Source organism: Varroa destructor, unplaced genomic scaffold (genome assembly GCF_002443255.2).
Source record: "Varroa destructor unplaced genomic scaffold, Vdes_3.0 BEIS01000007.1, whole genome shotgun sequence".
NCBI lineage: Eukaryota > Metazoa > Arthropoda > Arachnida > Mesostigmata > Varroidae > Varroa > Varroa destructor.
The window spans coordinates 30921118-30936530 of NW_019211460.1; the positions used below are offsets into that span (position 1 = coordinate 30921118).

At 39.7% G+C, this 15413-nt stretch overlaps 1 protein-coding gene across 6 annotated transcripts; it reads right to left on the reverse strand.

The window, feature by feature from the left end:
• Nucleotides 1-468: 468 nt before the first annotated feature.
• LOC111254709 (uncharacterized) lies at nt 469-14908 on the reverse strand. 6 transcript variants are annotated; one of them, XR_015317951.1, is made up of 13 exons: nt 13862-14908; nt 11740-12126; nt 11224-11422; nt 10667-10773; nt 10415-10537; nt 9745-9984; nt 9235-9475; nt 8804-9052; nt 8381-8699; nt 7963-8109; nt 4756-5457; nt 3412-3523; nt 3204-3233 (listed from the first exon to the last, which is right to left on the reverse strand). XR_015317951.1 is itself a non-coding variant. In XM_086976060.1 (12 exons), the coding sequence occupies exons 1-12, from the start codon at nt 12849-12851 to the stop codon at nt 3164-3166; spliced, it is 2217 nt and encodes a 738-aa protein (XP_086832186.1). In that variant the 5' UTR covers nt 12852-13039; the 3' UTR covers nt 469-3163. The 6 variants fall into 6 exon arrangements, 1 of the variants encoding a protein (XP_086832186.1); XR_015317952.1 differs by lacking the exon at nt 13862-14908 and adding an exon at nt 13079-13851; XR_015317949.1 differs by lacking the exon at nt 13862-14908 and adding an exon at nt 12829-13042.
• Between the last annotated feature and the right edge of the window lie 505 nt (nt 14909-15413).

Here is a 15413-nt window from a genome sequence, read left to right on the forward strand (position 1 = left end):
TTAACACAAATCGATCCTCTCCGCAATCTTCTGCTGGGCAACGAAAAGCGTGGTGGTTGGTGTCGACGAAAAGGCCCGGTCGCGATAATTAAATCGTGAAAAAGCGGCCATTGCAAATGCAAATAATGACAAAACACTTCTCGAAGTGTTAAGAATCGGCTTACCACGCGCGAAATATGTGACCCGCATATTGTTGTTGGGCTTCCGTGACAGTGTAGACAAGACGAACCATTAGATAAATGAAGCATAATCAAATAATAACTTACAAAATTGTTGGCCTTCCTATTTCAAGTAGTCCACTAAACTAAATCTACCTACGATATCTTAAAAACGTTTAGTATAATTACGTAAACCTAAAATCAGATTTATCTATCTAACGTGACCTCAGTCATCATTTTTTTAAGCGTTAAGTGCTCTGTGTTCGAAAATGTAAATTAGGTAGAAGAAAAGATATGAAAACACAAGGGCTCGACAGTTTCTCAAAATTTATTATTAATATTGTTATAATTAATTAATCATGTGTACATTGTAACAGAATGCCAACAATCATATATGCATGTATATATGTATATTTGATGTTTTCTATGTTTATTCATGAATATGGGTCGGAATCGGACTTGTAACTGCCATCGTCGTCTTAAGTTTCCTTCTCTTTTTATTTATTCTCTTTATTTTTCTCTTTATGTTTATTTCTCACTTTCGTTGAATTTTACCTTTACGATTTTTCTTTAATTGAATCTCATATTTTATAAATTCCACCATTTGTTTTCATGTATTTATCTGCTCAGTAATACTTAAGACGACGCCAACAAGCGATTTTTATAATTCTTTATGTATTTAAATAGTTGTATGATACATTGAATCTATGTAAGTGTCATTACACGGTCATACTGAAATAATCTTAATAGTAGTAATAATAAATTGACATGGATTACGTAAATCTAAAATAATCTAGATTTATGCCATTATATATAATGTATAATGTTTTTCCATCTGTTTCAACATTCAACGGAAGATTGGTCAGTAATACTGAGGTCTTACTATTGTATGTATAATATCACGCTGAAGTATAACTTCTTTTTTTTTATTTATTAATGCAAATTGGGCTGGCCGACGCCAACCAATATTCAGCGAGAAATATACCTCAGCCAATATATTATTTACACAACAGACGAATGCCACCATGAGCCACCCAATATATTGTGTGTGTGTCATAACGGTGTCCCAATAGGTGACCTTACTAACGAGAGTCCCTTTTCAAGCCAATAGCAAGAGGTATTGTGGCCGAGAAATGGAGCTGAACAAGGCAGTACTAATGATAATGATTAAGTTAATAGTGATGGTTCTCGTTTTTTATACAATAATGGTTGAGCCAATTATATTTTCCGATAGCTAGATGAATATTTCGCAGATCGTAGAGACACATGTTTTGTGCAAAAAACAAAACTAATACTCAATGTGTCTCAACGGCTGCTCATGAATTATGAAGTGGTAATCTTAGAATAAAGACACAATACCGTAGATATTCATTGATGAATTTCAGTATCCTTTGGAGAACAGATAATCATCACAGAAAAATCCAGCTCAAACCATTCATCTCAGTACAGATACGATGAGCATGAAGTATGCCTGTTTTGCATGCTAAACTCAAAATCGAATTTGAGTCATTCTTCGCGAGATTTATCTACATATGTAAAAGTTAGTATACATTTTATAGAAATAGGCTGTAGGCTAACTTCTACATGTTGAATCATTAACCATGGAACCCATTTTGAAGTTTATGCTGAACACGTAAAAGGCTACTGGTTAAAGTAACTTAATCGGAAAATTTGTCAGAGAAGTCTTCGTTACCGATAGACCTGATACCAAGTTATCTCCTGACAGAATTTAGAGTGTACCTAAGGGGTGATTTCATAGGCGGGAAGCACCGCTATATCAGACGCAAGTGTGAGATCTGTGATATCAGGAACAAGCATGCCTATAGTCCTTTATCGGTGTTTTTGTATTTCCGTTGTTTGCTACAAAAGAGTTCGTTTGATGAACTACATGATTTGGCCTTGTTTCAAACCACTAAACAGGGCCATCTACTGGCGGCATTGGATTTCTGTTCTTCTCCATAAGTTACTTGGCAGTGTATAAACAGGCGCATGAACAAGCCCTAATTTATAACATTTGCGCCCATTAGATAACAGCAATTACAACACCTCGTAGCTGCATCATCGATCCGGAAAAGGGTATCACTGCGTCAGCTCACAGGTATGATCTGCGGAGGCCACCGTACCAACTGTTGCTCGTCCATCCATCGCTTTCGCGCCAAAAAACATAACTCTCACACACACTCCGCCCACCTTCAGAATAGATAGTCTTGTATGGCATTCCACATACATTCTAGGATCGACATCTATATATATATATATTGTAGAATCGAGAACATCGACGCTGTTTTCCTTCTAACTAGGCACCACAAACATCGCATGTGATGGAAACACGCAAAAACAGAAATGCTTGCATGAGCATGTAAATTGAAACGCAAGGCTATTCGGTGCCCACTTAGAAAATAATGTCGCTTTTACCTTCACTTTCAATTTCAAACAGTATCTATACACATATCTCGGCCTGTTTATACTATTCTTTGTATGTCTGTCCACTAATCGTTATATATATATATATCGTGTATATCACATTTGTAATTCGTCTACAAATATAATCACGCATCTTTTCTAAGCAACACTAAGTTCTTTTTGGGGTCCTCCTATTTGTTTTTTGCTAGAGGAGAAACCAACGACAAGACATATCATAGCGCAGATTTCCGCCGTACTCGGGGCTTGCCTGCGGGTCGCAGTCTGTTCATTGTTTAACAACATCTAGATGAGCACACAATAAACGCTGACGTTAGCGAAAATACAAATGCTCTACACATGCTGATGCTCCGCTCATTGTACATGTTCGGCGAGGCATGTTTTCATTCAGTTTACAGAGTATGTTTAGCAGACATTGAGGTCAGTGACGTTGCGTTTTAGTGATGCCTCTGATACAGCAAATCGAGGCTCCAGTTAAAGGAAGTATTTGCCGACATTCTGCCATTGGATGTTGCGTTTAATAGCAAGCTTTTCTAGTGACTTTGCCTACTCAAGTCCTTGTCCTGGAGAGAGCGGCTCAAAGCTTAGACGATGTCCCTAACCCGGGCTAACACGACACCAACAGCCGTCGTCGACGGGTTGTCTTTTCCGCACCTAAAGTAGAGTAGAGTATTAACAGACTTTAAAAAATGCAAATTGAAACTATTTTATTCTTAGCATGATATGAAGAAATACTCTTTGTTCGTTTAAAACAAAAAATTATTTTGTTATAAAAATTAGATCTTTATTTGAAAATGATACCTAAGTATTATAGTCATCAATAGAATCTTACGTTAGTTCCTTGTTTAGACGCGTTTTCATTTTGGGAAGAATAGCGGTATAAAGCTCTGTTTCCGAGACCTCAGTGGCGTCCATAAACAGCACCTTCGTGCGGCCAACCAGAGCTGCAAAAACACAACCAGCCCATCAGCAAACTGTTAGTCAGTTTCCATCCGTGTAAATTGTCATGCCACGCTTTTGAGCATTCTGCAGGTTTTGTGTTACTAAATGTGACTCTGTAAGAAGCGGTGGCATAATGTCTGTATAGTTTTTTGGGCGGCGGCAGTTTGAAGAAAGAGTCGGCGGCTAGGCAGATGCATTATTGGAATATACCAGAACAAAGACAAATCGTCTAATGAAAATCGCGGAACAATATGCAAAAGCAACTGCTTGGACGGTCGTAACACTGGAACGGTTGTCGACGCGGACGCGTTGTATTGTCTACATGGCAGCCTTTACTAGCAATCGTGTTGAAATAGCATAGCAGCCGAACTAGAATTTCCATTGCAACGCATGTGCAATTGAATAATGGCATTATTTTTCTGCTGCTTTGAGAATAACGACTCTACGGAATTTAGGAGGTCGCTTTGATCGGTCGTTTGATTCCTGTAGAATACGTGCATCGACTTCGGATAGCAAAGATTAACCTCGTCATCCTACTCGTCAGCATAGATCGTACAATCTGCTAGGAACGTCTAGGTCTTAAATGATATTCCGCTGTCTGATTGATGATGGAATAGATACTGTGTTATTTGTTTTATCTTTTTTCCAGGTATTCGAGACTAAAACAGGTGATCGAGGTGGTTTTGCATTTGAATCGCAGCATCGCACAATCGCCAAGGGTTTCATTCCGTCTCCAACGGAAAATCTGCTAGACGCATTCGATTTACTTAGTAGATTCGCTTGCTTGATTCAGAAGTGAAAATAATTTATTTTACTTTTTTTGTGAAGAACTCTTATATACTATATTGCAACTATTCGCACGCCAATCTCAGTCACAAAGAAGCCGGCAGAATAGGTGGGGTTGCTCTGTGAGGTCAAGAATCAAGATGTAGCAACGAACACATCATGGTCGAGCAATAGAGAGAGAAAGGGAGGGAGAAAGAGAGAGATATAAGCCACAATGGAGGTTAACGAGAATTGTTGGCTGGTGGTGGTGTATTGAACTTTTTCTATGAACGATTGAAGTTTCAAGTTCTTTAGCGCAACGAACTGGGCTAACGTGGGCAACAGTTCTAAATGGGGAAATGGCAGGGACATGTAGCTGTTGTCTTTGTACTGCTTGTGGTTGATTGTAGCTGTAGTTGTAGTAGTAGAAGATATAATGAACGTAATATATAGTATATATGACACCTACGACACCTTCAGTAACGCCATCACGTCTCGAATCCCCGTGTGTCCAAGTCGTATGTTAAGCCGACGAGGTTCTGCCAGCCACACAACAATCCCACGCTGTCAGCATGACAGAACTGTCTCGCGTTGCGGACACACACACACACACACAGGCTGAATGTTGCTGATTGATGAGACGTGTGTAGTGATTTCGTTTGTCTGCGCTCATCATCAGTTGGGTTTCATCAGTTGTCTCAATTCGTCTCGATTCGTTTGGCTTCGATTGCAGAGGTTCGTAGGAGGTGGTACGTAGGTAGGAGACACAGTGTCAGATCAGGTCAGTCTCTTTGCCACAGCTGCCAGAAGCCGAACTCGTATCGGCTGAGTCGGTCCGTAACCGTAGTCGTGGTCAGTGGCAGTAATTTCCGAGTCTGTCAACGCCCACAACACGGCAGTGTTTAGCCGATACCTCTCGACTGAGTCCGGACTACGGGTCCAGGACGCCAGCTAGGCTAGGGACGCCTTCGACAGGCTCCACCGGAACTCCAGCAGCGACCACAGCCGATAGAATCAACTTCTAGCAAGCTGCTGACATCGTGACAGCATGACAATCGGCTAGGCGCCACACAATCTTGCTTCGCATCACATGTGTCGCCATTGGCAGCCACACCAACGTTGGCCGGCACGTGGGGCCGTCGCAGCAGTAGAAGAAGTGCTGGCTGTATATCTGTCGACAAGGAATCATATAGAGAGACAAGAGTGTCATCGTGAAACACGGCCCCGCCGCGACATCCAGAAAACCCCCGCTTGTCTTTCCCCATTTCGCAGAAGAGATCAAGGTCAATGCATCATGAATGAACTGAACAGAGGGGTTCGCAATTCAGAGTCTGGCAAACGGTAACGTAGTACGGGGACATTTGGAGAGGATGGCTATGAGGGGAATACAAGGCTGAATAGCTTGAGAAAAAGAGATTAGGGAAACTAAGAAACTGGCAAAAAAAGGCGATGTAAGGATAAGCCACCCCGTCGAAGGGACCGTGAATGACCTGTTGCAATTTTGTGCTGGCGCTACTAAGTAAGATACATGAACGAGCGCTTTCGCCATCAACTTTCAGATGTAGACGTCCCCTAGTCGTACTCGGCATAACATTTAGCAGGTAGATCAGCAGGGGCCTATGGTGTGGCCTTGTCGGTCAGTGTAATGTCAATTTGTTTGTACATCTTGCTTACAACGCTAGACGGAACAAAAGCTGTGAAAAACACATTTCGCTTCTTACGACATTCAAAAAACAAGAAATAGGGCAAGATTAGGCAAGCCTTATAGTGTGCCTTATGGTGGCCTCGTTAGGAGATGGCTGGAGCATGTATTCAGATCATCCATATCAGTAAGGTTACCTAGGCACATATCGCTATTGAGTATTCTGTAGGTCAATATATGCTCTGTAGACGTACGCGACTTTCGAGTCTCCGATGTTCGAAGCAACCTACCACCCCCACAGAAGCGTCTCGGGTCGTCTGTTCGGCAGCAAGGACAACCAAACCTCTCAACAGTCGGCTTGAAACAATGTTCGGTTAGTGACACTGACGAAAGGTCAAATCATGAACAGGCAACTGTGAATACAGTAGTATTGAAAACTACTATCGTTCATTTGAGTCGAAATATCGAATCGTTTTGCGGTCAAGATAGGCATAATAACGCTGGTCATTCTTGTCGCCACATCATTACAATGAACGCCTATAATAACAACTAACAACAGAAAGATGTAAAAAAATACCATATTGGCATGTTCTAAACCTTGTTCGATGATAGGTGAACATATTGGTTGAGTTCATACGTTTACAAATATTTGTTGAAGATTTTTTAATCAAGGTCAAAATCAACAGTTCTTGCACAAAAAATATAGTTAGAGCTTTTAACACGGTAAGAACGTTTCCAAGAACAGTATTAAAGTAGAAAATATAGGTTTACTACAACGAACAAATATGCCACAAAAAATACCTCAGTTGTTGTTCCCTTAATAAGCACAGTTCTAGACAGTTTATCATGAACATTAGTAAAACTTTTAGAGTCGAATAGGAGGTTTTATTGTAGTTTATATACGTTTCTTATACGTTTCTCTAACTATAAATATTAGTTTTATATAATCCGTAAGTTTAAAAAAAGTTTAAAAAATACAGATAAAGATATAGAAACAAAACAAATGGGCCTCTCTAGATGTGCTTGAGTAAATTCCGCGATGCCCTTTTTTTGCACGCTATAGCCGTTGTGTTACCTACGATAAACTGGAAAATATAATCTACTATGTTAAGTTGCATTTCATAAAATGAGTCATCAAGTCCTTCTCTTAATTACACCGTAAGTCAAAATATTTTTCAGATGGCATAAAGCTTATTCCAGAAATAGCTACACGTAGCAAAAGTTAAAATGTGATGGCATTGTTCTTGCAGTAGTTGCATTTCTACATTTCTGTCTTGTAAAAATTATCATTATGAATGATAAAATTGGAACTGTAAAGGATCGCACACGTAAAGAAATTTGAAACGACTGTAAAATATAATTAACTATTTCGGGAAATATTACATTTAACTATATTGTACAAACTACAGCTTACGCTTTTATGCATTATAGTTAAATAAATCAGTGTCCTTGACTTTTCAAAAACGAACGGTACAGATTGCAGAAAAATCGAAATAACCCGAAAATGGTAATTCTAATCAAAGCGCCAAAATGAGTTTAATTTTGTACATCGACCTAGAAAAGGTATTTTACTCAAAAAGTTAAAAATTGTACAGCAACTTAGAGCTACATCGTGAAATGCAAAAATCCACAATCAGTCTATTGAATTTTTGCGGTCCTTGTAGCAGACATGCACCTGGATGGTACAGACAAACGCTGCGCCTTACCGAGTTCACTTCTATATCAAAAAAATGCAGCGCTATTAATAACTGGTTAGAACGTTTCCTCGATTACCTTTAATGGAAGAAGACTTCATTTCCAAACAGGCATATGTATTAGGAGTTAAGTGAATCGTTGGCTCGACCGAGCGGATCTATTTATTAAATGTTCCGCATTTTCGGAAGACTGTGTATAAGCGATTATTTGGTAAAAAAGAATACATAAGTTTCTGTGCGTCTATTTTCGATTTCCATAAGTTTACTTTCATTAATTCCATACATAATTAGAAGTAAGTGTTTGTCAACATTTGCATAATTTGGAGCGAAGTCATCGTACCTCTTATTGAAGGCGAATCCTGTGCCAGCACGAGGCTGCCTTGCGGAAGAGAAGATAGGGTTTCTCCAAGGAGTGGTGACTCTACCACTGTTACCCTCACTGGCGGTCCGCGTACCTCAATGCTCCGTAAGTGAGGACAATGACCCACTGAAAATAAACAAATTGATAACCTTATGAAGATTTTATGCACCATGTTTATTAATTGAAATAAATAGCGAAGTACAAAAGAAATGTACATTCGTTGAAAATAACCGAGAAAAACCGAAAATAATGAAAAACCAAATCAAGTTGCATTTTTAAGAATCATAATATATGTAGTCATATGAGAAACATTTCACGACCCTTTGACTTGGTTTCTCACCAAATAATTGTGATAGTGGTAGTAGCAATATGCGTAGTTGCAATGAAACTCATTTACCTTGCACAATGTCAAGACGAGGACACTCGGTGGACAAATATGAAAGAGAGCTTTTGACCAGTGAAACTGAAGCCAGGTGTTCACTTCTGAGGCAAATGCTTGAACCACTGTGCTGATTAAATCCAAGGCTCGCCTCGGCGGCAGGCGACGACGATGACGACGACGCCGACGATGAGCACGAAGCTTGGCTGGCCTGGGTACCACCAGCTGTGTCGTCGACGCTAAGTTGAGCACGAGCAGCAGATGGAGCTCCTAGGGGTGCAGAGGTTGCTCGCGCAGCTACCCGAGGCCCATCAGCACATCGCCGCAATAGATCCTGCTGGGCAAATAATACCTCAGTCAAGCTAACATTTTATCATATATCTGTGCAGTTATAATAAATGCCTTATTATTTATGATTATTGGCGTAAATGCTAGTGTTACCTTCTTAGCGACAGGTGGAGGGGGTGCTTGAGGTTGACCTTCCTGTGCAGTGGCGGCTCCATCTTCGCTTGGCCCACTAGTTGCACAGTCTTGGACAGGACTGTCTGTCTCTCCAGTCAGTGGAGGAAGTTGACCTCCGTCTTCTGTTGCTGGAGTGACACAATGCAGGGCCAAATGACGCAGCGATGAGCATTTCGTGTTCACAAACTCAGCTACCGAATTTATGTTCAACATTCCACAATAAGCCACCTGGAGGATCGCACGGGTACGAGTACATATTAGTTACACACTAAAATCAATTAAATCGATTAATACGAATATTAAAATTAGCTTTCTACTTCCACTGGTATTTAATTAAACCAAACGTATTTCACCCATATCTATGTGAAGGTTTACTTTAGCCCTGTGAAAAAATATAATTTTTGTTTTACCTGTAGGACTTCCAGTTGTGTCCAGTCACCCTTCCATAGAGCTGCATCGTGCAAGAAAGCGCAACCCCTGAGGCTGAATTCCTTTAGGTGCGGACATAACGCACTGATGCGAGCTAAATCTTCATCGTCGAGCCGACAAAAAGCGTCATAAGGAGAGTCCCACGGTAAACTGTCATGTCCGCAATAACCTATGTATAGAGCACGAAGCGCCGGGAAGACCGCACCGCTTGCGCATAAGACCCTATAATGTGAAGAAATAACAAAACTACATGGGTAATCCTGAGCGTAATGACGGAAGGAAGCCATCGAAAGTTCAAAAAGATATTAGAGAATAATAATAATAGGCAATTTCCGTGCATTGCTCTAGGTGACAATTAGTTCACTTTTGCATGAGCTTCATCGCTATAAGCAATTTGTTAACATACAATAATAAGAAAAACATGTACTAAATGTACTATCATTTTATACTGTATGCTTCTACTGGTAGTACTATGGTCATAACAATCGAACCTGAGTAATGAAGATGTACAGAAGGTCGGATCGATTCTCAATTCTTCAAGGGAATTTCGACACGAAAACAAGAGTCGAGCCACATCGCCCATGGAAAAGGTCTCGCATTCACTGAGGGTCAGCATGCGCAATTTATCAAAAGGTCGCATTCCGGCACGTGCTTCGTCCAAGATGACAGCTTCCAGCTCACCGGGGGTGCAGTCAACATTTGCCAACTCAAGCACTTCTAGCTTAGGACACCTGTGTAATGCAAAAATACAATTAGGAGTTACACGATACCGCGAAACATATTCTTTAAAGTCGCACAATGGTGATCACTATCAAAGTACAGAATGAAGACTTCGCTTGAACCTGAAGATATTGAACTGTGTATGTCAGATCAAAAGAGAGAATAAGGGCTTATCTGGTCCGTGCCGATAGACGCTATGCTTGTGAAATAGCAAAAAAATTTTGATATAGGTTAAAAATATGATGCTGTCTATTTTCTTATTTAGCAGCTCTGATTAAACTAATATAACAACAGAAAATAGAGATTCCCAAACAAACAGAAGAAGAAATTCTATAACAATACATATACATCATAAACTTTGTAAGTGGATGCAGTCACCAACCGGTGACCTCACCTTTTTATCATGATATGCACGTGAACGTTAAGTTGATTTTAACCAACCTCGCTAGAGAGTTGAGCACCCGACAGGTGAAAGTGCAGCTATTTATGTCATAACAGTTTCTCCGTAAAGCGATCTGCCGTAGGTTGGGGCAATCAATCTCAAAATGCTCCACCGTCGTTCGTCTGAAATACGATGTGAGTTTTATTCAGATATGGACTGAGTTTGGCTCACACAGAGTTTTAAGGGAGGTCTCGAATCCTAACAAACATGACAGCACTGCAGGCTATACTGCAGAATAAAATGGCACGTACCTCCTTTTAAGTGAAACATTCTCAAGTAGGACGCTTTCAATAGTGTCACCTCGGAGAGGAAAGGGTGGAAGGCTCTGATTAATAAGCCAGAATTTATTACTCAACACCTAAAATAAAAATAAGAGATCACCTGTTATCGACAGCTATTCCATTTTTGAAAATCAATAACATATTACTAAGAAGGAATGAACGGCATAGCCCCTTTGTTGGTTTTGGATATGGAGTAATCGCACAGTTTTAAGCTCGCGGCGATTTACTTCTTTTACTAGTTTTTTTTGGCAAGGCGTTTTTCCACTCAAGGTTGTGCCTTTAGAGTTTATACATCTACGACAACCTATAATGTTCTACCTCTGAAACTTGGCCTTCTCATAAATGCCGCATCTAGCTGGAATACACTATTCTTCCCAGACCATTTTTTCGATCGCATATAGACAGTTAACTGCTGAAAAGTTAACTGCAATTGTGGAGTTAGCGCTAACTAAAAGTGCACTGAAAAAAGTAGGCATCTATACAATTAAATACTAAGGTAAATAAGATGATATGCTGGTCAAACTCACCCAACGAGGAACGTTCACGGGACAGGGGAGAAGTTTGACATAACCTGAAAATGAGAGGTCCACATATACCCGGGGAAAAGTCGACATAAGCCATGAAGCAAGAGCAACATCGTTTGTAGACACTCTGCGAAGGTGATGGAGGCTCCGAAAAGCCCATATAAGACCACGATAAGAGAGGCATCCGGAACGCTCGAGAGATCTGCTCGGTAACGCAATAAACAAACTAGATCACTAAAATAGTTTAAATGTCCCTTTTCTGGCCAGGAGATAAATTTGATACTACAGGCAATCACTCATAAAGAGACCCGCCACTGTTGTAATGTTAGACGGTACAATGAACTGTTTATGTCGCAGCTTATATAGAAGCAGCCGAAATGGTATGAAGACGTTCGATCTAAGGACAACCGGTTTTAGCAGGTATGTCGGTTGTGATGATGGCAGACAAGAACAAGAGGCTGGTTGTAAAAATCCTGCGAGTATTTGACATGATTTTTTTAAAAATTTTTTACCACTCACCTCGTGACTCGCCGAAAGCAAATATTGCTGAACGCAAATCCACGAATCTCTTCAACTCTAGGGAAGTGTGCAAATATGGGAACAACATTTTTATCAGTCACCAGGCCAGTTGCCCTCGCCCACGGGATAGTCTCGGACTCAGTGGAAAAGCTAACGACCCTCGTGGTAGCTAGGTGGCTGTCGACGAGCTCCTTAAATCGGTGGTCCACTCTTCGTAGACGGAACAAATCTTGAACCGTAAGAAGGCTAAGGACACGAGTTCCCACTTCTGGCGGCACCATGTCCCAGGGGCAAGACACATTGCGTTTTCGGGGAGAACTTTCCCTCTCGCTTTCAGTAAAACAAGCTTGCGCCGACGGGGATTTACGCTTGCGTTGCTTCATGCTCCTATGAAATAAATCGAAAACATAGTAAGACACAAACTAAATGTGAAAATTGATATTTTATGGACATATATATATAGGTCGCATAGTTGCTTTAAAGTGAGCAATGGCTATAAGGAATAGCGTTATTGATCATTCTTTTTGTATAACTATGCATCTTCAGAAACACTGCTATATATATAAATATAAAATTCGATTCCGAGCTTTAAGTAAGTAGAATTTAATGCTTGAGTTTAAAGCTTTTTTGGGGCTGTGAAACAGCTCGATTTTGGTTGTGAAAAGACATCAGACAACTAATCAAAAAAATTTTAAAAACAAATTATATCACGTAGCCGACATTTTACACCTCCGCATAACTAACTTCTTGTCACAGTTACCCCACTTGTTGACCGGATATGTAAAGATAAATACCACAGTTTAGGGAAAACAAACACCGGTTAAGCTCCTACAAAAAACTGGCAAAAAAATTACTATATTATTTCAATGATTAGTCGCTTCGTTTACACAATAACGCATCATAATTTTCTATATACCAGTAGTAGCAATAATCGTAAAATAAAAAAAAGGAAGCGAAAAAAGTTCACTTTATTATATGATCAAATATTGGTAACTTATATTCGCTTGCTATATATATATATATATATCTATTTTTTCCTTTTTTATGGACAATAACTGCACAACTCTAGCTGTATAGTAAATCACATACATAGCACTGCCACGGAAGCACATAATGACATGCTATTCTTTTGGGTTCCGCTTCTTATCCGTTCTGAGGTCCTTCTAGCGCATCACATGAAAGAAGTTAATACTAGAAGATTGCAAGAAACAATCCAAACACGGTCGTATGTAGTTTCGTGGGTGTGATATTGATTTCTCTGCTAAAGTCGCTTAATCCTCCTTGACTGTATCGACGCCTTATACTAGTGAAAATAGCGGAAGTCTCTATCGAAATTTACCTGACTCCTCATTACATATTCATGCTCCTTCAGCAACTGCTTGCCTTCTCGCATTGTTCTTGGACAAAAACTATACGCGCCTCAATACACATTATTTGCATGTTTTAGAGCTGTCTTGGCTGCACCGTGGTAACGCATGATGCTAAGCTAAACCAAGGGATATAACCATACGCCCCGTTTTTCGAAAGGCAACCCTTGTATGGAAAAAGTCTCTGGATTTTCTGGGAGTTGCTACTCAGGAAGCATTCCATTTGTCAAGCTAAATGGACTCTTCTGTCGTGATTCGAAACTATCTCAATTATCACGTTTTTGTTCGCATACAAAATGGACTACAGTTGGTGGTGAGCCGTTGCCAAAGGGCTTAAATTAGGAAAAAAATACACGACATGTTTCTATACGGTACATTTTTACTACGTAAACTTCTCACTGATGTCTCTTAGCACACTGCACAAATGCAATTACCGTAAGAAATCACATACAAAGATCAAAGACTCGTTTTCCAAACACGACACCAATGGAATCTATTAACAAGAGTTCATCCTCAATCTAATACATGTATGTATATATATATATACGGCACAAATAGCGTTACGCTATAGCTGCTTCTTGATTGTGCCATTCTTGATAGTCGCTACATTCGATAGTGGCCTTGAGAAACAAATCTATTTGGAAAGTGCCATTCTACTAAATTTATCTGAACCACAGCTGAACGTTACTGGGTAGCGCAATCAGCCGTCGATTTGGCGCTTGCAAAAAAATAAATTTAGAACCTTATAGACCCACCTTACAGGTGTGCCCAGTTGTTCACTTTGTCGACGGATAAACCTGTGTACTCAGCTAACAATCAATGGAGCACAGCTGTGTGAGTGGACAAATACTAGGTGTTCTGCTTCAATACAGTTTCGAGCATTCAAGGATCCGTCAGTTAGCGAGTCACGCGTTATTTAACGGAACATTAATTTGTACAGGTTTTAGCTAGTCAATAGCACAGCACCTATATAAAAGAAGATTAAGTACAATATTTGATCAAAAAAGGCTATCAGCTGAAAAAAACCTGATTGTGACACATTCCTTCCTTGTGACTCCTTAGAGGATGAAATCCACGAATAGCCATGCGTGACGCCTACGTGTGATATACAGGAATGTGGCCCAGATCAATACATTGCGGCAAATTACGACGATTTCTCGTGTAAATATGTTCAGTATTAGGTTCTTTTAGGTGGATGTTAGCGGGCGTTAGCTGAAAAGAAGCCAATCAATGGTACTAATAAAGAAAAGCCCTCGTTAAGATCATTTCAGGAGCAAATTGACTTCAAAATGAAATTTTAGAGACTTGAATTGTAAGCAGTTCATTTTACTACGATAGGATCCGCAAAAACCGTGTTGTAGTTTAAATTTATACTGGTGCAAGCGACATTTATATATATATACACGTATATATATGTATCAGTGAATGAGCTATTTTGACGTTGATCGCTGCATACAGTACGTTCTGCGTACAGAAATTGTAAATTTATCTTTCGTTCATACGTAACGTTATTTACGTTGATACACTTTAGCCTATGATGATGCTATAAGGCGTACAGGACATACCTAACTATATCTTAACAACGAAACTAATCTCTAAATGTGTGTTGAACTGTCCGATGCTAAGATAAACAAGTATGACGTTTGTCAAAAAAAGAAATGACAATGTGTGATATCACGATGACAAGCACACAAGCAAGAAACTGGAAAATATGTTGTCGTTATAGTAGACTGTGAAGAGGTCTCACTATTCGTCTCTGAGAAACATCGCCATTTTCTTTTCAAAATCCCAATGAAAAATGAACAGTGAGCTAACTCGTGTACGGAAGCAAATAGGACAAGGTTGGACGATAATCAAGAAAGAGGAGGGCTAGACAAAGTAGAAAAAGCTTCAAGGGTAAATTGCTAATACCACTCAGATACTTACTAAATTCGCTGATGTAAGCTCTGCAAGTACAAAAGGATTGGTTAATTGTATAACCTAATTCGATCAAATTAAAAAAAGTTGACATGGTAGAAGATTTTTGGCCGTTTTTAGCAGCATGTAGCTCGATTGTTAGATAAACCACATGAATAACGGATTCATTGCAATACTATCTAGTTGTAACAATGACAAAAGTAATGCAACAAAAATTCGGCAATACTGCAACGAGATAACAGAAACTAAGGAAGTCTACCGTCTTTACTTAGGTAGGTTAGGTTCTTGAATCGAATTCGCTAATAGTAGAACAAAGTGATTGGGAAATTACACCAGGATAACATCTTCCAATCAGACGAAACCTTACGAAGGAGTGAATTTCGCTCGAAA

What these genes read in the sequence shown, in the direction of transcription:
- LOC111254709 (XM_086976060.1), bottom strand. Translation starts at nt 12,851, where the DNA reads ATGTGCTTCCGTGGCAGTGCTAT. An exon ending in TGCTTTCGGCGAGTCACGAG is followed by an intron (nt 11,423 to 11,739) that starts GTGAGTGGTAAA and finishes GTTACCGAGCAG; the next exon opens with ATCTCTCGAGCGTTCCGGAT. An exon ending in CACAACTGGAAGTCCTACAG is followed by an intron (nt 9,053 to 9,234) that starts GTAAAACAAAAA and finishes GCGATCCTCCAG; the next exon opens with GTGGCTTATTGTGGAATGTT.